At 45.6% G+C, this 27676-nt stretch overlaps 1 protein-coding gene and 1 long non-coding RNA gene across 2 annotated transcripts in view; one reads left to right on the top strand and one right to left on the bottom strand.

Moving 5' to 3' along the window:
• The window catches only part of LOC122458763, a 45032-nt gene extending 27474 nt beyond the window's left edge, over window positions 1–17558 (bottom strand). Inside the window, exons 1-2 of the long non-coding RNA XR_006279000.1 lie at window positions 17490–17558; window positions 6625–6728 (exon numbers count right to left, since the gene is read on the bottom strand). This is a non-coding gene — a long non-coding RNA (uncharacterized LOC122458763). The remainder of the gene's footprint in view (window positions 1–6624; window positions 6729–17489) is intronic.
• The window catches only part of JARID2 (jumonji and AT-rich interaction domain containing 2), a 315117-nt gene continuing 303047 nt past the window's right edge, over window positions 15607–27676 (top strand). Inside the window, exon 1 of the mRNA XM_038389592.2 lies at window positions 15607–18921. Coding sequence (XP_038245520.1) covers window positions 18877–18921 — 45 coding nt within the window. The 5' untranslated portion in view covers window positions 15607–18876. The remainder of the gene's footprint in view (window positions 18922–27676) is intronic.

A 27676-nucleotide genomic window follows, 5' to 3' on the forward strand; every position in this document is an offset into this window, starting at 1 on the left:
GTTCTACCGCGTGTTCTGGGATGTCCTCGGCCCAGACCTAGTCACTGTCTGGGCCAAGTCTTTGCAGAGCGGGGTCCTCCCTCTTTCATGCAGGCGAGCTGTGCTCGCCTTATTGCCAAAGAAGGGGGACCTCCGCAATTTACGGAATTGGTGTCCCGTCTCACTCCTCAGCACGGACTACAAGGTCGTAGCGAAAGCCATCTCACTGCGGCTAGGGTTTGTGCTGGCAGACGTGATCCGACCAGACCAGACCTACACTGTCCCGAGCCACACCATCTTCGACAACCTGTATCTGGTCCGGGACCTTTTGGAACTCGGGTATAGGGACGGTCTGTCCTTCACCCTCCTGTCCCTGGACCAGGAGAAGGCGTTCGACAGGGTGGATCATGGGTATCTCCTGAGCACTCTGCGAGCGTTTGGCTTCGGATCCCAGTTTGTGGGTTTTCTCCAGGTGCTGTACGCCTCCGCAGAATGTCTGGTCAGGCTCAACTGGACCCTGACCGAACCGGTCAGCTTCGGGCGAGGAGTATGACAGGGGTGTCCCCTCTCGGGCCAGCTGTACGCTCTGGCGATCGAGCCCTTCCTCTGTCTCCTCTGTAGGAGGTTGACGGGGTTGGCGCTGCGGGAGCCGGAGCTGCGGCTGATCCTGTCGACATACGCTGACAATGTGCTCCTCATGGTCCAGGACCCGGGCGACTTGGCGCGGGTGGGGGCTAGCCAGGCCGTTTACTTGGCAGCCTCCTCCGCCTGAGTCAACTGGATCAAGAGCTCTGGCTTGGTGGTAGGGGACTGGCAGCAGGCGAGCTCCCTCCCTCCCACCCACACTTCAGGCCATCCGGTGGAGCGCGGGTCCACTGCTCTATCTCAGCGTTTACCTTTCTGCCACGCATCCGTCTCCACTGGAGAACTGGCACGGTTTAGAGGGCAGGGTGGTAGAGTGGCTCTGGAGATGGACAGGACTACTCCAGTGTCTCTCCCTTCGAGGGAGGGCACTGGTGCTTAATCAACTAGTCCTGTCCATGCTTTGGCACCGGCTCAACACCTGGTCCCGGCCCCGGATTTCTTGGCCAGCCTCCGGACGTTGATTTTTGGAGTTCTTCTGGTCAGGACTGCACTGGGTCTCTGCAGGGGTTCTCCATCTACCCCTGGAGGAGGGAGGGCAGGGCCTGAAGTGTTTTCGCACTCAGGTCCGTGTCTTCCACCTCCAGGCCCTGCAGAGGCTCCTTTATGGTGCAGGTAGTCTGGCATGGAGCGTATTGGTGCACATCTTCCTGCGCCGCCTCTGGGGGCTCTGATATGACTGACAGCTCCTTTAGCTCCATCCGAGAGGTCTTCTGCGAGACCTCTCCGGGCTTCTGGTCTTCTACCAGGACCTCCTCTGGACCTGGAAACTCTTTTCAATGACCAGGTCCGTGGTGGCCTCCGTGGGGGAAGATCTCCTTGCGGAGCCCCTGCTACACAACCCCCAGCTCCATGTGCAGGTGGCAGAGTCCCCCGCGGTGCGCCGGAGGTTGGTCCTGGCAGAAGTCACCAGGGTCGGAGACCTCCTGGACTACGACCGGGGCGACTGGCTGGATCCCCTGACGCTCGCTCAGCGCATGTGGCTCTCTAGACCTTGTACTCCCCTGCGAGTACTTCAGGAGGTGAGGGCCGCTTTGTTGCTCGCTGCTCGGGTTTTCCTCGACCGGGTCCTAAGGGAGGGCATGCCCCACCCACCCTCCAGGCCCGGACCTCCGAACCTTTTCTTTGGGCCCCTGTTCCGTGGACCCGATCGGCCCCCTCTGCCCCTTCACAGCGAGCTGGCTACACGAGCTGCAGCCAGTCTGTTTTCAGACCACGCCAAGGAAACATCTATACACACTCATGCTCCACCCCCTTCACGTCCTCACCCTCGTGTCCCACCCAGATACAAAGGGGTGGGACCTCCTGCCACCCTTAGAAGGTGAGAAGCCCCGGTGGACCGGCCTCTATTCCACACTGGTCCCGAGACCCGCCGGGGATATCAGTTGGCAGCTCCTTCACGAGGCCGTGAGCACAGGCATGTACTTGGCACAGTTTACCCCGATCCCGGACACCTGCCCCTTTTGCGGCACGAGGGAAACCCTGGCGCACGTCTACCTAGAGTGTGCCAGGCTGCAGCCCCTATTCTGGGTCCTCAAGAATATTCTGTTAAGATTCTGACTGCACTTTTCCCCTCACCTTCTTATCTATGGACTCCCTGTCCACGGCCCTACTAAGTCACGGGATGTCCTGGTTCGCCTCCTCCTGGCCCTAGCTAAAGTGGCCATCTATAAAACCAGGGTGAGGAGGTTGGCCGATGGAGTCTTCTGTGACTGTGGGGCCTATTTCCGATCCTCGGTCCGTTCACGTGTCCGGGCAGAGTTCCTCTGGGCAGCGTCCGCTGACTCCCTTGACACCTTGGTGGAGCAGTGGGCGCTGTCCGGGGTTCTCTGCTCGGTGTCACCGTCCAGTTCCCTTCGTTTGACCCTTTAGCCGCACCCCTGTCCCCGTTCATTAGTTGTCCCCCGTAATTATTTGGCTTCCCAGGTCCTGTGGACCCTCTCTTAGGCTGAGGGGGGATCCTTTAGCAGTGGATAGGCTTCGCCCGCCCGCTTCCTGGATCCCAATATGGCTACTGCTGTTGCTGCTCCAGCTGTTCCCCTGGCTGGGCCAGACACCACCACCCCTTCTCTGCTACCTGGTTGCTGGCCGGCTGCTGGACCCCCCACCCTCGGGTGCTGCTACTGGCCTGGGGGGGTCCACTGGCCTGCTGCCCAGAGGGGGGGGAGTGAGGGACCCCAGCCGTTGCTGCTGTGGACACCACCACCACCTGAGAGGGGTCCTTTCTGCCTGCCTGGACCACCATCTGGAGTTCTTGGAGCTGCTGCTGCGGAGTCTGCTGCCTGGAGCTGCTGAAGCCCTAAGGAGAAGAAAAGGACCATCTACCAGTGGGGGAGCACCTAGAGCCTTTGCAGACCACCGTGGAGAGGGCCTTAAGTCTGACTAACTTTCGAACTGTGCTCTTGTGGTGGGGGTCTTGACCGTGTTTCCAGGGACACAAGGGGTGTGGCTGGAGCTACCCCTCGGTCCATCTGTGTCCCCCCCCCCCCCCCCACCACCACCACTGCCCCCTCCACTACCCCTACTGGCTGTGTATCATCTGCCTGAGCTCCTGCCTCTGGCCTCAGCTGCTTGCTTGGCTTGCCACGCCCTATTTCCACCCTTTGGGCCAGAAGCAGCAGCCAGCCTAAACAGACTTTGTGCAAGCACACGTGCCCCCCCGACTCTCACCTCAGAGCTTTGCCCTTTGTTACCTGCCCTATTTGCCCGTTGCAGCTTTTTCCCCCCCTTTTTGCCCCAGGCCCCTTACTAGCTTCAGTTTGTTTGTCTACCCCACCCATTTCCCTCTACAGCCTTTGTTTGTTTGCCCCACCCCAGCCTCTGAAGCTAGCCCCTTGGTTTCCCTATCCCAACTCCAGCCCGCGTAGCCCATTGCTCCGTGCGCCCATGCCCCCTCCCATGTGGTTGTGCAACTCCCCAATTTAGTTTCAACCCTCCACACTGCACCCCCCCCAATGCTGTTGTATCCCCCCCCAGTGCAGCTAGAGGAACCAGAATTCCACCCCGTGTCGGCGACTGACCCCTAAACCCTGATTACCACCCCCGTCCAGCCCACCCCTTTTGGCGCTGTCCTCCCCTGCCTGCAGCCTGGCGGGAAGGAGTGGTCGACCTGCTTCCCCTTTCCCCTCCTCCTTCTGGTGTCTCCAATTCCCTCCCTTCTCATGATGGCAGGGGACGACATGGGTGGGGCCTCTCCAGCAACCCGAGCGGCCCCTCCCCGTCTGCCCTTGCGGCACCCCCCCAAGCCTCTACCTCCGCTGCCGAACCATCTGCCACCGCCCCCACGGGGGCACCAGCAGCGACGGGCACCGGGGTGACCTCCACTGCTGCCACGTCCCTTGCCCCCTCAGATTCTAGGGGAGTCCCCCCCAGCCGGTGGAAAAGGCCAGGTTAAGAAGAAGGGGAAGGGCCCTGCTAAAAAGACCAGGTCCTCCATGGCAGGGACTACTCCCACTGCCGCGGCCCCGCCACCGGTCACGGCGTCCCTACCCGCTGCTCCCTCCACCAGCTCTGCGGGTGTCCCGGCCCCCAGGGCGTATGCCCAAGTGGCGGCAGCCCCCCCGCCTGCCGCTACATAATCTCTCCCGCCCACTGCCTCCACTACCATCTATAGCGACTGGGGCCCCTTTCCCACCATGACCAGAAAGCACGGCGTCCGTTATCTCCTAGTGCCCGCCTCGCCCCACATGGAGACCTACGTTCGGGTGTTGGCGAGGGTGGTGGGGCCCACGGCCATGGTGGCGGCCTCCAAAATGTATGGCAAGGTTGTCTTCTTCTTAGCATCAGAGGTCACCATCCAGGAGGCGGTGAAGAAGGGCCTGGCGGTGGGGGGCGTGTTCATCCCCCTGGAGCCGCTGGGGACCTGGCCATTCCGCCTGGTCCTGACCTCTGCCCCTCCCTTTATTCCCAATGCCACCCTGTTACTCACCCTCTCTACCCTGGGGAAGCCCATCTCTGTCATCAACCCTCTCCCATTGGGCTGCAAAGACCCCGCCCTCCGTCACGTCCTCTGGTTCCGCCGGCAAGTGCAGCTTCACCCCACCTCTTGTTCAACGGTGGCGCGTGACAGAGAGGCACTTGAGGGGTCCTTTTTGGTCCCCTACTGGGGGGCCCATTACCGGGTGCATTACTCCACAGGGGAGGCCCATGCTACCTCTGCCAGGCGATGGGGCACGTCCGGAGGGACTGCCACTTGGCCCAGCAAGGTGGGGCATCTGGGACCCCCGAGCCCCGGCAGGGCACCGGCCACATCATTGCCGGCGCCCCTGGCTGCCCGGTGCCCGAAACCACCCCTCCTCCTTCCCAGTCCACCAGTGCTCCCGCTCGGGCCCAAGGGGCACCTCCCCCACTATGCCCAGATGAGCGGGAGCGCCCCGCCCCCGCTGCTAGCAATCTGGAGAGGCCTGTGGAGGAGGGTGCAGCAGGGACACCGCCGGGCATGGGAGAGGGCCCGCTCCAAGGGGAATCTTCCCTCCCTTGTGCTGCCCCACCATTATCCCCTCGAGTCCCTGAGCCATCACCTCTGCCACAACCCCTGATAGCCAGCCCCCGGATGATCCCATGGAGGACTGGGCCCTAGTCCAGGGGAAGCGGGGCAAGCGGAAGGCTCAAGCTCCGCTCCTCCTATCTGATGCAGAGGCCCCCGGGAAGACCGGGAAGGGGGGCACCGATACTGAGCCTTCCGCTTTACCCATGGGTGTGTTCCATCCACTGGTGCTGGCTGGGGAAGCCATGGCAGCATCGGAAGGTAGTATCTCCCTGCCACAGGAGTCCCTCCCCTCCGAGGCCCTCGAGGAAGCCCCTCCTGCCCTGGCGTCATCTGAAACCTCTCTGAGCCCCGAGGCATCCGTCGCATCAGGTTCAGGCGGGGAGAATTGCAGGGTGGCAGAAAGCGATCTCCCATCCATATATGAGGAAATCGAGGCCCTTGGTCTGACCCCGGTCACCCAGGGGGAGGACGACCCTATGCCAGCGGGCCTCGATCTGGGCAACTTAACTCCAGTCCCCCTTTCCCAACGCTTCTTCCCCCTAACCATTGCTTCTGCTCCCACCTCCGAGGAGCCCCTGGACTCCTCCATCAGCCCTGCCGCAGATGGCACCCTGCTGACGGCCACTGAGCCTGTTGAGGCAACGGCCAGTGCCACGCGGCTGGGACCCAAGCCACCAGGGGCACCCCTCATTGGTGAGGAGTAATCGACTTCCCTCCCGGGAGGGGGCCCTACAGAAGATAGTCCACCTCCTGATGCCGTGGCTGCCAAACCCACCATAAAGTCTGTGCCCGGCATCACTGAGAGCCCTCTCCCTGCCCAAAATCTCACCTTTACTCAGCCGGGTAGAGTTCCTCTTGGCGGCGTCTACTGACTCCCTTGACGCCTTTGAGGAGCAGTGGGTGCTGTCCGGGGTTCTCTGCTCGGTGTCCCCATTCGCTTCCCTTTGTTTGACCCTTTGACCATACTCCTGTCCCTCTTATTTCATTAGTTGTCCCCCGTATTTATTTGGTGTCCAGGTCCTGTGGATCCCCCTCTTAGGCTGGGGGTGGTGGAATCCTTTAGCAGCACTTCCTGGATCCCAATAGGATTACTCTCCTATAGCCATCTGGTCTGACCCTGTCACACAAGGTACTGAGTAGAGTGCCTTTTTGGCACATTGTGTCTGCACCAGTGAAGGAAGCAAGTCTGAAATTGTACCCAAATCCCTCAAAACATTATAATTGTTCTGCTGTGACTTTGCTGGGCTGGCCTTCTCTGTTTTGTTTTAATTTTCATTTGGCTTTCATTGCTACCTTCTTATGCCCAATATCATAGTCTACACCACTTGAGAGTGAACATTCAATTTTATTTTAAAGAGGATCTCTCTGTGCCAGCCTATATTTTACAATCAGTGAACAAGCTCAAGGAAGCAAGGTTCCTAAAATATCCAGACTTTTATATTTTCACCCTTTCTTCAGTAAAGCATTTCAGAAAATAAGTCTTACCGATTCTCGTAAAACTTAAAACTGCTAACCTGCATATCTTGATAGCAGCAGCCAATGTCCTCAGAAGCAGCTGGACTCTCACCTTAGCCTCTGACACTGAGGCACTGCATCAGCATCAACTATGTTTTAATACCTTAACATGACAGAAGAAATAACATGAGCTGAACAAAAATTATAGTGTGATTTCTAGCAAAATAAATTTGAGTGCATTATCAACAGACATCTTAAAAACCATACATACAAGTGGATAGCATTCACAAAGGCTATTAAGCAAAGTAAGCAGTCATGGGATAAGAGGGAGGGTTCTCTCATGGATTGGTAACTGGTTAAAAGATAGGAAATAAAGGGTAGAAATAAATGGCCAGTTTTCAGAATGGAGAGAGGTAAATTATGGTGTCCCCTAGGTGTCCGTACTGGGCCCAGTCCTATATAACATATTCATAAATGATCTGGTAAAAGAGGTAAACAATGAGGTGGCAAAATATACAAATGATACAAAATCACTGAGGATAGTTATGTCCCAGGCAGACTGCGAAGAGCTACAAAAGGATCTCTCAAAACTGGGTGACTGGGCAACAAAATGGCAGATGAAATCGTGTTAATAAATGCGACATAATGCACATTGGAAAGCTTAATTCCAACTATACATATAAAATCATGGCATCTAAATTAGCTGTTACCACTCAAGAAAGAGATCTTGGAGTCATTGTGGATAGTTCTCTGAAAAATCCACTCAATGTACAGTGGCAGTCAAAAAAGCGAACAGAATGTTGGGAATCATTAAGAAAGGGATAGATAATAAGACAGAAAATATCATATTGCCTCTATATAAATCCATGGTACACCCATATCTTGAATACTGCATGCAGATGTGGTCCTCTCATCTCAAAATGTTGGAATTGTAAAAGGTTCAGAAAAGGGCAACAAAAATTATTAGGGGTATGGAATGGCTGCCGATTGAGGAGAAATTAATAAGACTGGGATTTTCAGCTTGGAAAAGAGACTACTTACAAGGGATATGATAAAGATCTATAAAATCATGACTGGTGCAGAGAAAGTAAATAAGGAAGTATTATTTATTTCTTCTCATAACACAAGAACTAGAGGCCACCAAATGAAATTAATAGGCAGCAGGTTTAAAACAAATTAAAGGAAGTATTTTTTCATACAACGCACAGTCAACCTGTGGAACTCCTAACCAGAGGATGTTGTGAAGGCCAAGACTATAACATGGTTCAAAAACAAACTAGATAAATTCATGGAGTACAGGTCCATCAATGGCTATTAGCCAGGATGGACAGGGATGGTGTCCCTAGCCTCTGTTTGCCAGAAGCTGAGAATGGGCGACAGGGGATGGATCACTTGATGATTACCTATTCTGTTCATTCCCTCTGGGAAACATAGCATTGGCCGCTGTTGGAAGACAGGATACTGGGCTAGATGGAGCTTTGGTCTGATTCAGTATGGCTGTTCTTATGTAAGCCAGTACATTTAAGAGTTTGGTTAATGTAATGGAAACTGCCATTGGTATGTATTATAATCAGGTATCAGAGGCAAAAGTTAAACTTACACCCAAGTTTATGGACCACAGGAGCTAAATACATATTAACAAGACCAATGCTTACATCATTTACATGTAGACCCTGATGCCTACCTATCAATTCCCAACTTAATGTCTTGATCCTGCTAGGTGTTGAACTCCCTCAATTCCCAATGAAGTTAATGGGAGCTGAGGGTGTTCAGCACCTGGCAGCATCAGGCCTTAAATGAGCAGCTGACACAAACAATCAGTTGTTTGGCAAACCTCACGATGACTAAAACAGCCATTTGTTCCATTTGGTCTTTTCATCAGAAGCCCCCACAATCTGAGTGTACAGGCTTATATTTGTGTGTAAAATTGATTGTTTATTAAAATATTTCATAGCCTCCACAACCTATTGCACATAAGCTTGTCCGTCAAAATTTCTTAACTTTATCTTTAGATACAACATAAAGGCATTATGAAGGCTAACTGTAGGCTAGCACCAGTGGACGCAATGCTAGTAGAAGTGCCTGCAGCAGTTCCAAGTAGACTTTATTTCAGCAAAGAAGTCTCCCTCATTTTAAATTGAACAATTATTATTCTCTTGCATATGAACTACTATCGCTAGATGAATTATCTAATCATAAGGTAGAAAACGAAAGGTTGAGGGCTTCATTGCATAGCATACACTACTGTATCTTGGAAAACATGACTACTGCTATACCTTAGGCATGAGAGAAGTAGAACTTCCTTGCATCAGTTTTTATAAGAATATCAGATATATGAATAACAAGTTGTAGTTTAGCAGCTTTCCCCATAACTTTTTTTGCTTATAGTTTGTAAAATATATGTAGTACAGTTATAAATCTCATGTAACATAATAAACTATAGAATAATAAACATAATCTCATGTAACATAATAAACTATAGAAAACTATATTGAAAGAATGTTAAGGTTGCAAAGTCAGGCACTCAAAAATTAGGAAATGACAGAATTTAGATTGCCTGGGGCAACCTTCATTTGCCTCCTTTGTGCATATATGTTATGACACAGTCTTTAATTGCACGATCACATACTATTTTTTCCCTCAGGACACCAGCTCATTCACTGCACAAGAAGGCCCTGCTCTGGAGAGGAATCAGAATTCTAAAGTGAAAGAGGCTGTAGTCTCCAGGGCAACATTCACCTGTTTTAACCATGAGATCATGCTATTCTTTCTGTAGTCCTCAGCAAGTATGTGTTTAGATAAAGCCCAAATGGAGAATCTTCTGTCCTCAAAGTTCCTTCATTCTCCCCTTTTGAAGCTCCTCAAAGGTCTTTCTTTCTCCACTTTTGAAGTCTGAACAGTTAGTTGCCTCTCTGAAACTGTAGTTCTACCTTATCCTTTCTTGATTCCTCAAGACAGAAGGACATCAGGGACAAAACATACAGTGAGGTTATGCCCACAGTCTAGACAACAAACTTGAATGAGATCTTAAAGTAACTGAGAAAATGTTGACGTTATAGAAGCCTGAATACAAAGAAGGCTGCCGAAAGGGCTGTTAAACTATTAGTCTTGAAGAAGAAATTGTCTCTGGTTGTTGCCTAGCAAAGTTCTGTCCTCCCAAACATGAAACAAAAATGTATTAATCATGAATGGTGTGGTATAAAGGTTTTACCAGCATGAGTTTGGGATATTAGAGTTACTCACAGGTGAGTTATGCTGGCCACCCCACACAAGTGCTATTAAAACACTTATCCCACAGCATGCTGTCATGTACTCTGTATGTCATATGTTACAGAAAAACTACGATAGGAATATTTTAGAGTTTAAAAAAAGTTGGGGCTTTATTTCTTAAACCCTATACCTGTAAACCTAGTTGCCTTAGTTATAATGAATTCAGCTATACAGAAATGAGAGAAAGCCATTAAAACCTCTAAAAATGACCAAAAATATTTTTTCTAAGCATAAAAAGTCACAATTTTCATATCTGGTGTTTTGGGATCTCCCAGGGTTAGAAGTGAATGTACCCCAGTGGGAATCTGGAAAAACACCTTTTCCAATTATCTAAAGTTCTTGTTTCTAGCCTTACAGGAGCTTGAGAGGTCAGACTTTAAAGTTGCATCTATTTTAGGTATAGAAAACCCATTCATTTTGGGCAGCCATAATTTGGGGAAAATATGCTACATTTTAGGGATAGGTATCCAGAAGTCATTTGTATGAAGTGGTAATCGGCCATCTGTTCACAAACAATCACAGATTACCCTGGATACAAGGTTCATTTTATGGCTAGGAAAATCTGGCATCAGGCCCTTTGTTTGCAGGCTGGTGAGTTATCACATAAATTCAGCCCATGTTCTTTCTGCCTCTCCTGTACTGGTTATACCAGTTTTATATTGTAGGAGAAACCAGAAAATGACTGCTTGGGTTTTTAGCTCATCTGACTGTGTTGCTATATATACCAGGACCCTATCCATTGGCTCACTGAAAAATCGTGCCCCAGAACTTTAAGGGCACCAGTAAATATTTTGCCTATTTGCCTTCCAAGTTCAAAGACACATCAGAGCACATGACCCAGGCTGAAAAATGAAATGAAGCACTTCCATAGATGAGGTGGACAAGGCTTTCTTCAGGCAACTAACAGAAGTTACTAGATCACAGACCCTGGTTCTCATGGGGGACTTCAATCACCCCGATATCTGCTAGGAGAGCAATACAACAGTGCACAGACAATCCAGGAAGTTTTTGGAAAGTGTAGGGGACAATTTCCTGGTGCAAGTCCTGGTTGAACCAACTGGGGCAGAGCTCTTCTTGACCTGCTGCTCACAAACAGGGAAGAATTAGTAGGGGAAGCAAAAGTGGATGGGAACCTGGGAGGCAGTGACCATGAGATGGTTGAGTTCAGGATCCTGACACAAGAAAGAAAGGAGAGCAGCAGAATACGGACCCTGGACTTCAGAAAAGCAGATTTTGACTCCCTCAGGGAACTGATGGGCAGGATCCCCTGGGAGAATAACATGATGGGGAAAGGAGTCCAGGAGAGCTGGCTGTATTTTAAAGAATCCTTATTGAGGTTACAGGGACAAACTATCCCGATGAGTAGAAAGAATAGTAAATATGGTAGGCGACCAGCTTGGCTCAACAGTGAAATCCTTGCTGATCTTAAACACAAAAAAGAAGCTTACAAGAAGTGGAAGATTGGACAAATGACCAGGGAAGAGTATAAAAATATTGCTCGGGCATGCAGGAGTGAAATCAGGAAGGCCAAATCAAACTTGGAGGTGCAGCTAGCAAGAGATGTTAAGAGTAAAAAGAAGGGTTTCTTCAGGTCCTGTATGCTAGCAACAAGAAGAAAGTCAAGGAAAGTGTGGGCCCCTTACTGAATGAGGGAGGCAACCTAGTGACAGAGGATGTGGAAAAAGCTAATGTACTCAATACTTTTTTTGCTTCTGTCTTCACGAACAAGGTCAGCTCCCAGACTGCTGCACTAGGCAGTACAGCATGGGGAGGAGGTGACCAACCTTCTGTGAAGAAAGAAGTGGTTCGGGACTATTTAGAAAAGCTGGACAAGCACAAGTCCATGGGGCTGGATGCGCTGCATCCGAGAGTGCTAAAGGAGTTTGCGGATGTGATTGCAGAGCCATTGGCCGTTATCTTTGAAAACTCATGGCGAGTGAGAGAGGTCCCGGATGACTGGAAAAAGGCTAATGTAGTGCCCATCTTTAAAAAAGGGAAGGAGGAGGATCCAGGGAACTACAGGCCAGTCAGCCTCACCTCAGTCCCTGGAAAAATCATGGAGCAGGTCCTCAATGAATCAATGTTGAAGCACTTAGAGGAGAGGAAAGTGATCAGGAACAGTCAGCATGGATTCACCAAGGGCAAGTCATGCCTGACTAACCTAATTGTCTCCTATAATGAGATAACTGGCTCTGTGGATGAGGAGAAAGTGATGGACGTGTTATTCCTTGACTTTAACAAAGTAAACTGATGGATGTGTTATTCCTTGACATTAGCTAAGTCTCCCACAGTATTCTTGCCAGCAAGTTAAAGAAGTATGGGCTGGATGAATGGACTATAAGGGATAGAAAGTTAGCTAGATCATCAGGCTCAACGGGTAGTGATCAATGGTTCCATGTCTAGTTGGTGGCTGGTATCAAGCAGAGTGCCCCCAGGATCGGTCCTGGGGCCGGTTTTGTTCAATATCTTCATTAACGATCTGGAGGATGCCCTGGGTTGCACCCTCAGCAAGTTTGCAGATGACACTAAAATGGGAGGAGTGGTAGATATGCTGAAGGGTAGGGATAGGATACAGAGGGACCTAGACAAATTAGAGGATTGAGTCAAAAGAAATTTGATGTGGTTCAACAAGGGCAAGTACAGAGTTCTGCACTTAGGATGGAAGAATCCCATGCACTGCTACAGACTAGGAACCGAGTGGCTAGGCAGCAGTTCTGCAGAAAAAGGCCTAGGAGTTACGGTAGACGAGAAGCTGTATATGAGTCAACAGGGTACTCTTGTTGCAAAGAAGGCTAACGGCATTTGGGGCTGTATAAGTAGGAGCATTGTCAGCAGATCGAGGGACGTGATCATTCCCCTCTATTTGGCATTGGTGAGGCCTCATCTGGAGTACCGTGTCCAGTTTTGGGCTCCACGCTACAAGGAGGATGTGGAAAAATTGGAAAGAGTCCAGCAGGGGGCAACAAAAATGATTAGGGGGCTGAAGCACATGATTTAAGAGGAGAGGCTGAGGGAACTGGGATTATTTCATCTGCAGAATGAGGGGGGATTTGATAGCTACTTTCAACTACCTGAAAGGGAGTTCCAAAGAGGATGGATCTAGACTGTTCTCAGTGGTAGCAGATGACAGAACAAGGAATAACGGTCTCAAGTTGCAGTGGGGGAGGTTTAGGTTGGATATTAGGAAAAACTTTTTCACTAGGAGGGTGGTGAAGCACTGCAATGGGTTACCTAGAATGGTGATGGAATCTCCTTCCTTAGAGGTTTTTAAGGTCAGGTTTGACAAAGCTCTGCCTGGGATGACTTAGTTGGGGATTGGTCCTGCTTTGAGCAGGGGGTTGGACTAGATGACCTCCTGAGTTCCCGTCCAACCCTGATATTCTATGATTCTATGTCAGCTATGAATAATTCTCTTTTGTAGAGGCCATTGATCTTTTTCTAGGGTCTTTGAAATAGATTCTGTCCATGCCAGGGCTGCCCTCAAGCATCAATTGGCTGTAGCGGTACCATTGAAGTTTCTGCTTAGTGAAGAATCGACTCACCTTTCAACAGGATCCTTGGGTATAAAACTGTCTTATGTGGAAATGATTGTATTTCACTATGGAAGAAAGATCTACATCTGCCTTAAAGGTAACCAGATAATATTGGTTTTGCTTTACATTATAAAAATGTGTTGCCTGCCTAGTCAAGCACTTAGATTTTGTGGGAAATTCCCATTTAGATCTGGTTGGATTCTCCTGTACCGAGTAGAGAGGAGTATCTGGACCTAGTTTTGACCCAGAGAGAAAATATTTTCTTGTTTCCTCTCTTGCTCTGGGGACTGAAAGCCTCATCTAAGCACTGTCTCAAAACAGCCTAGAGCAAAGAGCTCATCTTGTACCTGCCTCCCTCAGGCCTCTGGCTCCAGTTCAGAAAGCTGTCCTTCCAACAGAGGACTTCAAGACTCACATTGCTTACTATATTTGACATGCTCTCTTTTTTTCTCTCAAAGCTACTGTGCCTGGAATTATCAGGTACAGAAGATTCCAAGGAGCATAAGGGTCTTCTCCTTTTGTATCTTGTATTTCAAGAGACTAGTAACATTTAAAGGTCATATCCTTCAGAGAGTGGAGCTTATGCCCTGCCAGTGATTGACAGATCTGGTTCTGCCACCAAGGTTGCAAGCAATAGTTGAAACCCAGAGTAGAACATACTGATCTTGCTGAAGAAAAAACTCAACTTTCAGATTTCTGCATAACTGGAAGTCATAAAAATAGCTTATGATAAATAGATTTGATCTAGAAATCAATGAGACACAAACGTGGGACTCCACAATGCTATTTTTTGTCACTTTTCAAACACCTCCAAGGCAGAATAATTTAATGGTAGCTAGGACTAAGCTCACTATCAAGTTAAGGCATCCATGGGAGCCCCTGATCAAATTAAGTGGCAGCCACTGATGTCAATAGCAGTTCAAATCAATTGCCTGATATTGACTACACAGTCAAGGTATTGGTGTTTAATAAATCATTTTTGTAAAACAATCTACTTTAAGTATTTATAGCAAGTCAGTCTACACAGTACTGAGGTGGTGAAACACAGTGGGATAAGAATGGCAGGATTCCAGGACCACAATGGGTGCCTTCTTGTGTAACTTCCCCCACAACAATTTGTGAGAACACAAGCAAGGATCTTCTGCAACAACAGCCCAATCTCTACTAACTGATATAAAAGAGAAACAGCAATAGCACGCTCTGATCTGTTATGTGGAACAGCCACTAGCAGGAAACATGATACCTTGAGTCAAAGTGAAACATCTGCCCAAAAAGAACTCTGAAGGTGGAAAAAAGGGTTTTTGCTAATTTCTATTGTACAAAAAAAGGCCTGATATGTTTTTTTCAAAAATGTTTTGCTTCTTGTTAACTTAGAAATATCAGGAATGTCAAGCCTGATTTTACTGGCTGTCTCCTTGGAGGATGCAGAGACGGGGAATAAGAGCTTTTATAGTCCTTAACTGAAAAGGCAGGATAGTGGATTTTTGACAAAAGTGTTTTTTCTTAAGTATTCCTTAGGCACTTGAGTTGAATAAAAACAATAAAAATTAAACAGTTCTGAGAGAAATCACTAGCATATCAGTTAATCAGATTGTACTTGCTTGTTACTGGTAATGCAACAATTCTACTATTTTCCAGTCATCATTAGAGCCTTCCAAGAAAAACACAGTAGGTGAGACCTGAATTTGTGAAGTAAATCACAAGCAGAAAAAAACATTTATTTAAAAAATAACAAACTAAAAAAACCTTGCAGGCCTGCTGTATACAACACGAAAAACCAAAAGCAGGAGTTTTAGCCCACCTCTAACATAAAAACAAATTATATTCAAGTGATGAGTAACTAGCCAGCTGATGAGTGTATTTCCAATTTAGGATGAAGCGTGGTAAGATGAAGCTATCACTCCATTTGTGTATATGACTAGTATAAATAATTCTATGATAAATAATTCCCAAGACTATAACAGGGCTCAAAAAAGAACTAGATAAGTTCATGGAGGATAGATCCATCAATGGCTATTAGCCAGGATGGGCAGGGATGGTGTCCCTAACCTCTGTTTGCAGAAGTTATGACTGGATGACAGGGGATGAATCCCTTGATTACCTGATCTGTTCATTCTCTCTGAGGCACCTGGCATTGACCACTGTCAGAAGATAGGATACTGGGCTAGATGGACCTTTGGTCTGACCCAATGTGGTTGTTCTTATGGGGTTTTCTACAGCTCTTCACAATGGGACTTAAAAATGTAATTTTATTATTATTACAGCTTTTATCACAGAGTTGATGTTTCATAAATAAATATATAAGTAATCACTTTAGTAATTTTAATAAATTTGATATTTTACAAAGTTGAGAACCAAAACTTAAAAAAAAGAGTTTAAAATGTGTCAGATTAGAGAAGTCCTGAAATAAATAGCAACAAAATATGGAAGAACATGAAGGAAAGATTAGGATATTAAAAAGTAACTTTGCTTTTCATTTATTATTTTAAATGCAGTTTGTGCACTAATTCTACAGGATGTGAGCACAATGTTCTCTCTTTAAGGGAGGAAGGATGGTTTTGTGGGTAAAGCATATGACTAGGAGTCATAAGATCTGGGTTCTATTCCTGGTTCTCCCATAGCCTTTATATGACATTGAGCAAAGTCATTTAACCTCTTTGTACCTACGGTTCCATATCTTTAAGGTGAAGATATTATTTCCTCAGAGGAATGATGTAAGACTAAATTACAATTTGGGAAGTGTGCCAAGATCCTCATTTGGAAGATGTTATAAATGTAAAGTATATTATTTGGTTGCATGGAAATGAAGAAACAGCCAATGGTTTGAATGCAGAATTAGTAATGGGAAACATCATCCAAAGTCTTCCACAGTCTTATGACATCAGAAAATCTCCCCATTTCTCATTTGAAAACCAAAATAATTCTCTGCCTCATCTGACTGAGGTGTTATATTTGAAAACGTAAGCTCTCTTATCACTGTTTTCCTCCCCCTTCCCTTTTATAAAGAAATTAAGGTAGTTGAGCAACCCCAACCATACACACACACTTAAAAATGTGGTTTTAGTAATTTCCTAGCTTGTATACATTACCATGTCCATTTATTTATATAATTAAATCAGCTGACCATTTAATACTTGTGTCTAAACAAGGGAAAAACACCAAAACATTTTGGAAAAAGCAAAAGGCACAATAATTTAATGCAGACTGAGGAGATTAAAACATCACATACAATGAACTACAGTAAATGTTGCATTTATGAGAGCGTTTGTTTTCATTACTGGGAAATATTTTACCTTGATAAAACATTACAAATTGCAATGGCAAGCAAATCCTCCTCTTTGCAGCACACCTTGGCACCAGCAAAACTAGGGAGGTTTTAAAAATCTATCAAACTATAGGATTATGGTGTGTGTGATTTTACTAGTCCTGCCGTTGCTGCCTAGGAGTTTCAGCTCTTCAAACTAATCCAGTGCAGAAGCAGGGATTTTGCAGCATTATGGGGGGAGGGAAGGGGAGTGACCTTAGAATACCTTGGAGACATATTGAGTAAGTTTTATATAAACCAGGCACGCTGTCCTGAGGTGACACTCACTGAAAAGCTAAGCAGGCTCCCAATAACTAGATGGAAAGCAAGAGGTCCCTTTACACCACAGGATAATTTAGGTAAATTTCATTTCTTACTGCAGTTTCCTAACCCAGTCCAGGCACCTTAATCCTCATTCTCCCCCTCAGAATGCCTCTCTCTCCCCCCGTGCCTCCTTCCTCCCCCTACTTTTGTAGCCTCGCAGGGAAGTCCCATTTTTCCACCCAGTCTCATATGGCTCCCCTGCCAGCCATAGCCTCCCAAGGAAAAGTGGGCGGGACCTGCCTCGCCCTTCTTTTCCTCCCATCTCCACGAGACATCCCCCTCCCACTGCCTCTTAACCAAACATGCTCCCCATCCGTTTCCTCCTCCCTTCCAAGGTCTCCCACTTAAAGGGTATTTTGGAGTCTTCTCTCTGCTCCAGCCCGGCTTTCCAAGGACAAGCGCATCTCTGGCACCACTGCAGTCCCCCAGTAAAAGCTGCCCAGCACCTTCTCCCCACAGCCTCCCACTAGGACGGGTCCAGGCTTCCCCCAACCTGTGTCGCTCCTTCCCCCGCACGCTCTCCCGAGTATTGCAGCTTCCTCCGCCATAAACGGGACCCCGCCCCCTGGCCGGCCCCAGCCACTGGAGCCCCCCCCCCAGTGCGAGGCCCGGGCATCCTTCCCCCTCAGCAGCCCCGGCTCCCGCGCCGGCCATCGTGCCATGGCTCGCGCCCCAGCCTCTATCGAACCCCCGTCCGCCGAGGGGGAGGAGGGAGAGAGGGGCCCGGCGGGCAGTCTGCGCCCCACAGGCAACCAACCAAACAGCCCCGGCGTCCAAGGCGAGGGGCGGAGCAGCTGCTGGAACTCGACGGCAGCGTCAGGTTCCTGCCGCGCGGGGCAGGCTGGGAATTGTAGTTTCTCCTCTCCCAGCCGTAGCCATTTTGTGGTGAAGGGAACTACAACTTTCCCAGAGCCCAAGGGATCATTCCAAGGGGGCACGCGGAGTCCCCGCGGCGCGTTGGCCGGCGAGGCCCGGCGCTTGGGATGTGACGGGACGAGCGGCTCGCGGGGCAGGAGGATAATTCAGGAGCTTTGCAGACAGGGCAAGGGGGGGGGCGAGTGAGCGTGCCGCACGCTAGGGATCATCGCCCAATTCACCCCCTCCGCTCCCTCTCAGGCAGCGCCGGCCGCGGCTCGCCAGAGGCCAGGTTTGAATGCGACAGGGAGGCTGAGGTGTCTGACATTTGCCCTGCACGAGGCACTCCGGTGGGCGGGCTGCGGCTGCTGAATGCAGCTCGGTGGGGGCTTGCGGCCGGGGGCCCGGGTGCGAATTGAGGCCAAGCCCTAACCGAGAGGTTTAAAAAAAAAAATACAGGTCCATTTAAAGTTGCTGCCGGAGCGCGGCTCTCATTGGTTAGGGGAGAGCTGGAGGAGCAGGGACCCACACAGTGCGTGCAGCCTTCACTGCTGCTAGAGAAGCTGCTGCTGCTGGAGTTGTCTCTGCTGCTTTCCCTTGCTGCAGCAGCACAAACGTGACTTCCAACATTTTTATTTATCTTTTCCTTTCGGTCCCTTTCCTTTTGCAAGATGTAACTACAGCTCAGACACTAAGGACGTACAGATCGCTTAGGTGGCTTGGGAAAGAGAAAAGGGGATATCAAGGGCGTCGTTTTTTGTGTTAGGGAGAAAATTTCCATTATGAATGTTTCTCTAAAGTGATTTTTTTTGTTTGCTTCGCATTCGTCCTGCTTTTTTTTTCCATTCCCCATATCTCGGATTTATTGCAAAAGAAAATCACGTTGTGAGGAAAGAAAGTCGGATTACAAGATACTACTACAAACAAAAACTGGATTTTGGGGGGGGGTATTTTAACAAAAAATTGTTGCGGCTTTACTTCATGAAGCAATTGTCCCCTTTTGCAATCAGAATTTGGATACCAGAATGAGTAAAGAAAGACCCAAGAGGAATATAATTCAAAAGAAATACGTAAGTGGTTATAACCTATATCATTTGACTCCCAGTTTTAGGAAATGGCAGTGAATGTCAAGTTTATAGCTAATCCTGCAGCTATAAAGGTTTGAAACAAATGACTAGTAATACTGATTTTTATTTTCCTTAGGTGTGGGTGAGTTTCAAAAACCCTTTTAAATTCCAAAACCTTCTGCCCAGTTTAGTTATAAAGCCAGATTTGTGTAGCGATACCTCAAGTGAATAAATGTATTGACCTCAAATGACACAATCATAATCTAGTTTTAGATGAAAGGCAGGGAGCTCAAGGGGGGGCTGCTGCGATAATGGTACTAAACAGCTTTTTCATTTGGATTTATTAATAATGCACATTACATGCAAAATAACATGTTTTATATGTGTGTATTTATAGTCCTGTTTAGTGAAGACACTATGGTTGTTGAAAGCCTTTTAAGTTGAAGTCGAATGTCTAGTTATGGCGAGCTTGTTTCTTGCACTACCACATCAAATGTAATATATGTGATCGTTTGCTTATCTGGCTTGCAATAGAAACCAAACCAGTCGGGGATCATGTTACAGGGAATGCGTTTGTTAGGATTGACTTTAATAATAGGGAAATGTCTTGGTTTAGTTTAAAAATGCATGATGGGTCTCGAAATGCTAGAAGAATATGGTATAGTTCAGGCTGTACACCTATTTTATACAACTGCTTAACCAGACGCTTGAAATAGTCAAACCCTTTAAACATATACATTTGCAGGGATAGTTGGTTTTTGGTCCTGCTTCAGCTACATTTTGATTGGTATAAGGCGAGTCTTTTAAGTTTGGAAAAACGGAGGGGATTCGTCAGGTATGCAGCAGAATTAATAATTATTTTTATCTGCATGTTAAAAATAAAATATTTCATTTTGTTTAGAAAATGCTTGCTTCAAGATATGAGATGCAACACTTTTTAAAAAAAAGTTGTAGAATATACTGTATTATCATTTCTGCCTTTTTTCCGTGAGGAGTGTATATATGTTTTTTTTTTTTTTTTTTGGGGGGGTGACCTTCGGGACCCTTTTTGCCTTGTTTTTAAATAGATTTAATAAAAGGTAAATTGACTGAAGATGCCTATTTCTATCGATGTTTGTCTCTTCTCTTTTAAAATATAATTTAGAGAAACGAGGGGTTAGGAAAAAATTAAAAACTTAAAGGTATTCTGCACCGAATTTACGAATTAAAAATACATCCGCATTGCAGAGGAATTGGGAGTCTGAAGCGGACTAGTTTAAAGTATTGCATCGAAACAGGAACATTGTCTAGAAAGTCTAACGAAACATGTAAGACGTGCACGTTTCCCATGCAGTGAAACAAAGCAGAATGGGGGAAGAATTTGTAGTGTTTAATTAAAATAAAATAACCTATATTTTAAAGCCACACCACGTCTGTACGAGCGAACAATAGAATCTTCCTCTGGTTTTGCCTATCGTGCTTGTTAAAGAATTAATAAAACTACTGTCACCCCCACTCTTGCCCAAGAGGCAAGGTATGAAAGAGATCTGTGAGCATGGTAGGGAGACAATGTGTCCTGTGTTCACAAGTTTAACTTTGGAATGGAAGGAAATAGCTTTTGGGGAGGGGGCAAGGGAGTGCAGGTTACTGTGTTCCTCTGTGTGGGGAGCGGGGAATGTGTGGGTTGCTGCACTGTTGCCGTGAGTAGCAGGCACAGACACAAGCATGGCTGCTGCTGTTGCTGCTTTGGGCTGGCCTGGTCGATTTCCCATGCATCCTCTCGAGCAGCGGCAACAGGTTAAGCGGAATGTCATTACGAGACCCCGGGTTCCCGGCCACTCAGCCCAGTCAGTGCCAGGTTCTTGTTGTTGTTCTGTGACGTCACAAAGGGACGGGCCTGGGCTCGGTGGAATCTTCGTCTCATCAATGTTCTGATTTCCCCCTCCCCCTCCTCTGTGACGTCAAATGTGAGGCGGGCCGCTTAGGCTGGGGAAGAGGGGGAGTCACGAGGGCACTGGCTGCTGCTACTGGGGAGGATGTAGCTCTGTCGCCCAGCACTGTTCTCTCCTCTTATCAGGTGAGCAGGTGTAGCAAGCATTGCATACACAGCAACTTCCATCAGCCTCTTTCTCCCTTCCTATTAAGTGGAGTCTGAGCCTGTTTAATTTGGTTCAGAGCAGGGAGCTAATCTACCTCATCTTTGGGTAGGAGGTACGCTTCCCTGATGCCCTTTAAGAAGAAAGGGTTAGTCATTCTATTTTTCCTACGTGGTATAACTTGATATGGTAAAATAGAGGCACTCCTGTGCGGGTTGGTGGCACAGGGGGTGAAGTTGTACCAAAAGAGCATGGTACCTTTCTTTTTTTCTGAAACCTCTTTAAGTATTGCAGTGTCATAGTAGAGCATCCTGGGCAGCATCTTTCCTTTAATACACACACACATGTGCACCCACTCAAGTCTTTTGTCTGCATGTTTCAGTCCCAGGCATGATCACTCACACCCCAGATTAGAATCACAGCTCTCAGAAGGGGCCTCCAGTTCCCGGCATCTCATAAAGACTGTATCTAAAAATATAAAAAAGTGAGTTTTGCCTTTGATAGTGTGCACACTATCTTTTTTCCATTTAGCTTATCTCACACAGCTTGTCCACCTGAACTCCTTCCCTCAGATGGACACAGTTGGTTTTATTTCATGCAAAACCTTTCAGGCACTTCACAAAAATTGTAAGTCTGATCCACATTCGAATTGGTTCGGAGGTTTTGCTATTTTGGGGAAACTGGACCATTTGTGTTTTCAGCTCCTAGTTACTCAAATAAATCAATCACTATGCTAAGCAATCTCTGATCTCTGCCTATGGAAGAGCTGGCTTGTAAGGGATTGTGTGACATTCCCATAGTGGAGTATAACGATGGTCCTCCTAGTGTCATAAATTGCCTATATTGCTGGCTACATATGAAGTTTTACTGCAAGGATGAATTTGAAGTAAGATATGATGTTCCTACACCAGTCGGTGACACAAGGAGACAGGTCAACTAATTGTCCAGTCCAAAAAAAAAAGTACTGTTTTGTAGGCTACTTGGCTCTGGTCTTCAGATAACCACGAAGACTGCCACAATGCAACCAGAGCCTTTTGCTGAATGCTGAAAAGTAATTGTCTGAAATGTACCCTAAAAACAAAAACTCATAGCACAGTGTTAAGGCTATTGCCTTGAGGCTTAACTTGCTGTTACGCAAATAATCATCATAACCAAAAGTTTATTTAAACCTCTGATGTATTACGCTGGGAGGTGTTAATCCAAGAAAAAGGAAACTTGTGTGTCTTATTTTTAAAATGTTTTCACTTAATTTTTAAAAACCATGGCTGATTCATACAAATTTATCATCTCTCTTCACCCTCCTCCCCCTCAAACATCTTTAAATATCAAATATTACTTTTTGGCTCAAACCTCAGAAAACTGACAGCATTGTAAAGCATCAGCTGTGAAGCCAGACTCAGTTCAGTTTTCAGAGTAGCAGCCGTGTTAGTCTGTATTTTCAAAAAGAAAAGGAGTACTTGTGGCACCTTAGAGACTAACAAATTTATTTGAGCATAAGCTTTCGTGAGCTACAGCTCACTTCATCAGTGTGCACTTGGAGTTAATAGTTCTTAAATCAAAAGCTGTGAAGTCTTAACTATAATTTCGTAAGTGCATTTTTCTATCCTTTTTTGTGATGTTTTATAGCAAATCCAGTGGTCATGGTTTAGTTTTTGAAGTAACAGATCTTTATTACTGTAACGAAATACCTGCGTAGTTCTGCCATGGTAACAAATGGTGAAATATAATTAAGTAGTAATGACACCACTTGTGTGATTTGTGTCTCTGTCCTTGCAGGGGTAAAAGTCACACACTCCATATAAGGACAGCTTAGGTTTCTCAAATCAGGGGTTCAAAGCCTAAAGAAAATTAGTAGATTCTAGAGGCCTGAAAAGACATTGATGTTTTTGAGTAATGCTTTGGACTGTGTAATCATACAATATCCTTGTGACATCAATAGGAAAAAAAATTGCTTCATACATCATTGAAACGTAGCCTTCTCTGGGATGGAACGTAGCAACGGCATCATCCTTGCCATCCTTGCACTCAAGTGCTATCGGATTTCTAATTTTCACAATTGGATGAGGCCTCTGTGTCCTCTTGGAAGAGATACAGTGCTTGATTTGACACTGATGAGGAAGAGGACAGTGCTACTTTCTGAATTACTGATACTATAATCTTCCAATGAAAGGAGGGGCAGAGATGCTCTGTCTTGGTTGAGCCATGTAGTCCTGGGGGATAGCTTTAACAAATAAGGGGAGTTCAGTCCTTATGTTGCCTTAGCTCTCATTTTAGGGGTGAGAAATAAGCTCTTCCATCAGTCCACTAGAGATAATGCTTTTATATGCCTGGCTGGCATTCTGATTATTTTTTTTTTTTAATATTTCTTTCAAGAGCTAGATATAATCTTGTAAGTACTCTGTTGTCAGTCCTAAGGGCCCTTGGCTAGCATTGTGGAGAAACTGCTGTTAAGTACCCTGTGCTACAGGTATTCTACTTTCCCTGCTGGGCCCTCTTTGTCTCAAGGCCTCTTAAGTTTGGTCAGAACAAAGATTTACAGCATCTTTCTCCACAAAATAACACACACTTTTCTTGTGAAGAGTTGTAGCTAAAGCTTGAAGCAACTCCATGGAAAACCTTTCACTATTCAGCTCTGCAAGCCTCTGCTTCATGGCCACACCACAGTTCTTCTATGTCTGCAGACTTTGGGGTCTTTATTCCTTATTGGCCTGGTGAGTAAGCTGCTGGTATTGCATATGAAAAAGGGGAAGGCAGAGCTGAAGAACTATTTTGGGATCTCTGGCTAGGGCCAGGAGGTGATCTAGGGCTGAGTTTAGGTCAACAAATATCAGATAAAATAATGTAATTACTCAGCACTATGTAAAAACTGGCTACAACATTGTGTGTAATTCAGAGAGCTAAGGATCTAGTGGTGTACCTAACAAGCATATGACTTATCGGTGCTTACCTTTTCTTGTTGCTGTGAATAATGTCTAGAAGAATTGTCTCTTATTGAGGGGGGGAGTGGTCTCTTACTTCAACCAGCTTCATGGGCTAGAAACAAAAAGTGTGTAATTTTATACAGTTTGTTCCAGAATTACTGATACTAAATTATTAAGACCATAGCAAATGGTTCCTAATTGTTTTAGTGTTCATTGGGCACTTTCAGGGCTGTAGTGAGGCTTAACAGGCCTACTAAACTAGCATTCTAGGTATAACCTCCTTTTTTTTTTTTTTTTTTTTTTTCAAAAAGGAAGAGAATAATACTTAGCATTCTGGATGTTAAAGCTTGGTACAAACATTAACTGATCCTTGCAATGAGATAGGTAAGATTTGTCCCCATTTTATTGTGGCAAGACCTAGGTCTAAATGACTCAACTAAAACGGCACAGCCCTCAAGAGAACAGACTAAACTAATATCCAGTGCTTCTGGATTCTAGTACCATACTGATTCTGCTTGATTACAGTGCTTAACTGTGGTACAGAGCATCAGCTGTAAAAGCAGTACAGGTACTTCACATCGTTCAGAGTTGCAGCCACATTGTACTGTATGTTAGAGGAACACTTTTTCAGCATAATCTAAAGAAATAATGAAGTCTGTATTTAAGAATTTGCACGCTTTCTGTTTTTATTTGAATAGAGATCTGATATCTTGCAGATGATGGAGATAATTTCTTATGATGATTACTCAGTGGAGGGAGTATTTAATTAAGCAGATCCTTCTCATACAGAAGAGCAAAAGGGACTCTGCAAGATTAAAACTTGGATTTTGACATTCTGTTTGCACATGTTGCTAATACTGCCCAATTTATATAAAACTGAGAGTGCTGGGGGGAAATCTATTCAACATTTATGTTGTATGCCCGGCTACTTTTTATTTCATTTGGCTTGGACACTGAAAAGATTCTAGTCACTTTCGGCTTTTCTTATGCACTAGAACAATATTGCAGTATTTGGTTTGTAATAATGCAGAGAAAGACTCAGATGGAACCGCAAACAGGGAGAGAAACATATTTTGCTTCTCTATGATCTGGAGCCAGTGTTTTGTGCTTCTGCAGATGTGGAGAATAAATGCATTGCAGCAGAAACTAATTTTGCATTTAAAACAAGTATTAATTTTTTCGAGGCCTGATGGTTGTGAAAAAACCTATCCAAATGTAAACAAAGTTTAACTGATGCACTGTCTGAATGAGAGTGCAGAGAGCCAGAAATAATAGCTCTGGTGGATTTGATTGACTTTCTTAATCTAAAGGGGATGTTAACTTTCAAGTCTAGTAATACAAATTTCTGTGTTGTCAAACCTGAATAGCCTCCATATCGTCCCAGGTATCAAGAGCCCCAAATATCCCAAGCCAACTGCCCAAACCTTCAGCTTTTCTGAAAATGTTTGATTCACCTATTTGTTCTCAACACAGTTCTGTAGCACATAACACTTAAAATTTAGAGACCATGTAAAATAAATTGAACTTAATATCAAATGATTAAATACCAGGGAATAATGTACTTATCACTCACTTTCATATTTAATTTGATTAAAAACCACAATTAAAAAATTGTGAAGCTGCCACAGTATCTACAAAGCGTTCAAAATGTTTTCTGTAACACTTAGATCCAGTTTACTATGGAGTACATGGTGCTTAATTTAAGGTATATAAAGAAGGTACATAAAATATTAGGGTTCCCTTAGATCTTTTCTGAGGTGTTTGCCGATTTGTCCCCTTTAGGGGTATTGAGTATAGTTTTCCCTGTTTTTGCTACAGGGAACTAGAGAATATTATTGGGAGCTTTCTTGGCTCTCATTTGAGCAGACAGATGTATTTCAATCTTTCATAAAAATGCTCTCTTTTTAAACATTTGTAGGTGCAAATAAGTTTTAAACCATCTAATTGGAAACCTCTTCTTTCAGTTGCTCAGGTTTCACTCTTTCCTCTCTTGTTCTGCTAGTTCATGTTCAGGGTTTTCATGTAAAAATAGAGCAGATGACACCTGGTATTTCCCGGTGTGGAGGTGACAGTAGGGGAGGGGAGTAGAATAAAACTTTTTTTTAAAACAGGAATGAACATTCACATATTTATTTTCAGGATGCTTATGCTAAAAGCTTGAACACGTTTTCCTCCTATTCCTCACTTTAATATGCAGATGAAGAGTCTGATCCTCTGAACGTTTATGCTTAATGTTCCTTATGTGTGTTGACTTGTTGACGTAAATCGAACTATTCACAAATAAAATGAAGCATGCACGTAAGTGTCGGCAGAATTGGGACCCAAGGATTGGAGCCAAACATACTCTGAAACAACCATATTTCCCATTGACTTCAGTGGGGATCTTGGATGCTCAGAAACTCTTAAGATCAGGCCTACAAACATTTTTAAAAATCTTTTTAAATAGTTCCTGAGAAAATTCTAGCTAGTATTAGGAGCTTGGCTTTTGAAAAGCTAAATATAGTACCTAAATGTACTGCTTGCATGTGCATAAGAAGCACAGATACACCATTTAGCCAAGAACTGCATTTGGAAAAGCTCTGCTACTCTCTCCACCCTAAAAATAAGGAATTAGCTCCTGTATTTTGATTTCTCTCTGGTCATCCTTCCCTTTCTCCTTCTGAAATTGTATTGATTCACTTTCTTTTCTCTTCTTTCTTAATCCTGTGCTCAGCCTTTCTTTCAACTCTCCACTAGAGATCAGGCCTGTAGAATGAAACCAATATCTAGTCAGTTCCAGTTTAGTGCCTGATGGATCACAAACTGGGTGTGCAGTCAAAATGATTGGCTGTGATAAATATTGCATGGGGAAGTGTGGGAGTACCACAGATAATTTTTTAATTTCCTTATTAGACTGGTGATTTGAGTGACTCTAACTTGCTATATTTTTAACCTTCCAAAATGCATCTCTTCATAATGTTTCTGGTCTTTTCTGCCTGGATTCTTGTGATCCTTTCTGGCAGATACAGAACAATTTGAGGGAAAGAGTAACAGGGTAGCTTTGGATGTGAGATCATTAATGAAGTGGTGGTGTATCTGTGTCGGTCTCAGGCTAGCAGAGAGACAACAAGGTGGATGAGGTAATATCTTTTATTGGTCCAACTTCTGTTGGTGAGAGAGGCAACCTTTTGAGTTTACACAGCTGTATAAGCTCGCCTCTCTCACCAACAAAAGTTAGTCCAATAAAAGATATTACCTCATCCACCTTGTTGTCTCTCTACTAGCCTGAGACCGACACAGATACAACACCACTTCATTAATGATCTGACATCCAAAGCTATCCTTTGGATGTGAGATCTCTCAGACCATTACCTCTGAGAGATAGATTACTTCTATCTCTCAGACCATTAATGGGTCATTTCTACTTTCTAATGACTGGGGGAAACTGAAATAATCTCACTGGAAAGTCATGTCATGTTGCAAAGCCGTAACAATGTTGTGCTCTACCATGTCCCTAATTTCTGCTTTTTATTCTTCAAATATGTCTTGCTTGTCTGACCTCTTTTGGATAGCGTGATGGTTGCAGAAGATGAAATATTTAGTTCAAACAAATCGATGATACAATTATTTTTGCATACAGCAAAATCCGTAGGCGTTCATCCTGCAGTAATCTACTAAATTTAGAATACCTATACAAACGTTCATTTTTATCTTTTGTTGCAGATTAGTTTGAAAGCCTGTATTGTCAAAATAAGAAAGAATGATAGGATTGGAAAACTGATC

Source organism: Dermochelys coriacea, chromosome 2, assembly GCF_009764565.3.
Source record: "Dermochelys coriacea isolate rDerCor1 chromosome 2, rDerCor1.pri.v4, whole genome shotgun sequence".
NCBI lineage: Eukaryota > Metazoa > Chordata > Testudines > Dermochelyidae > Dermochelys > Dermochelys coriacea.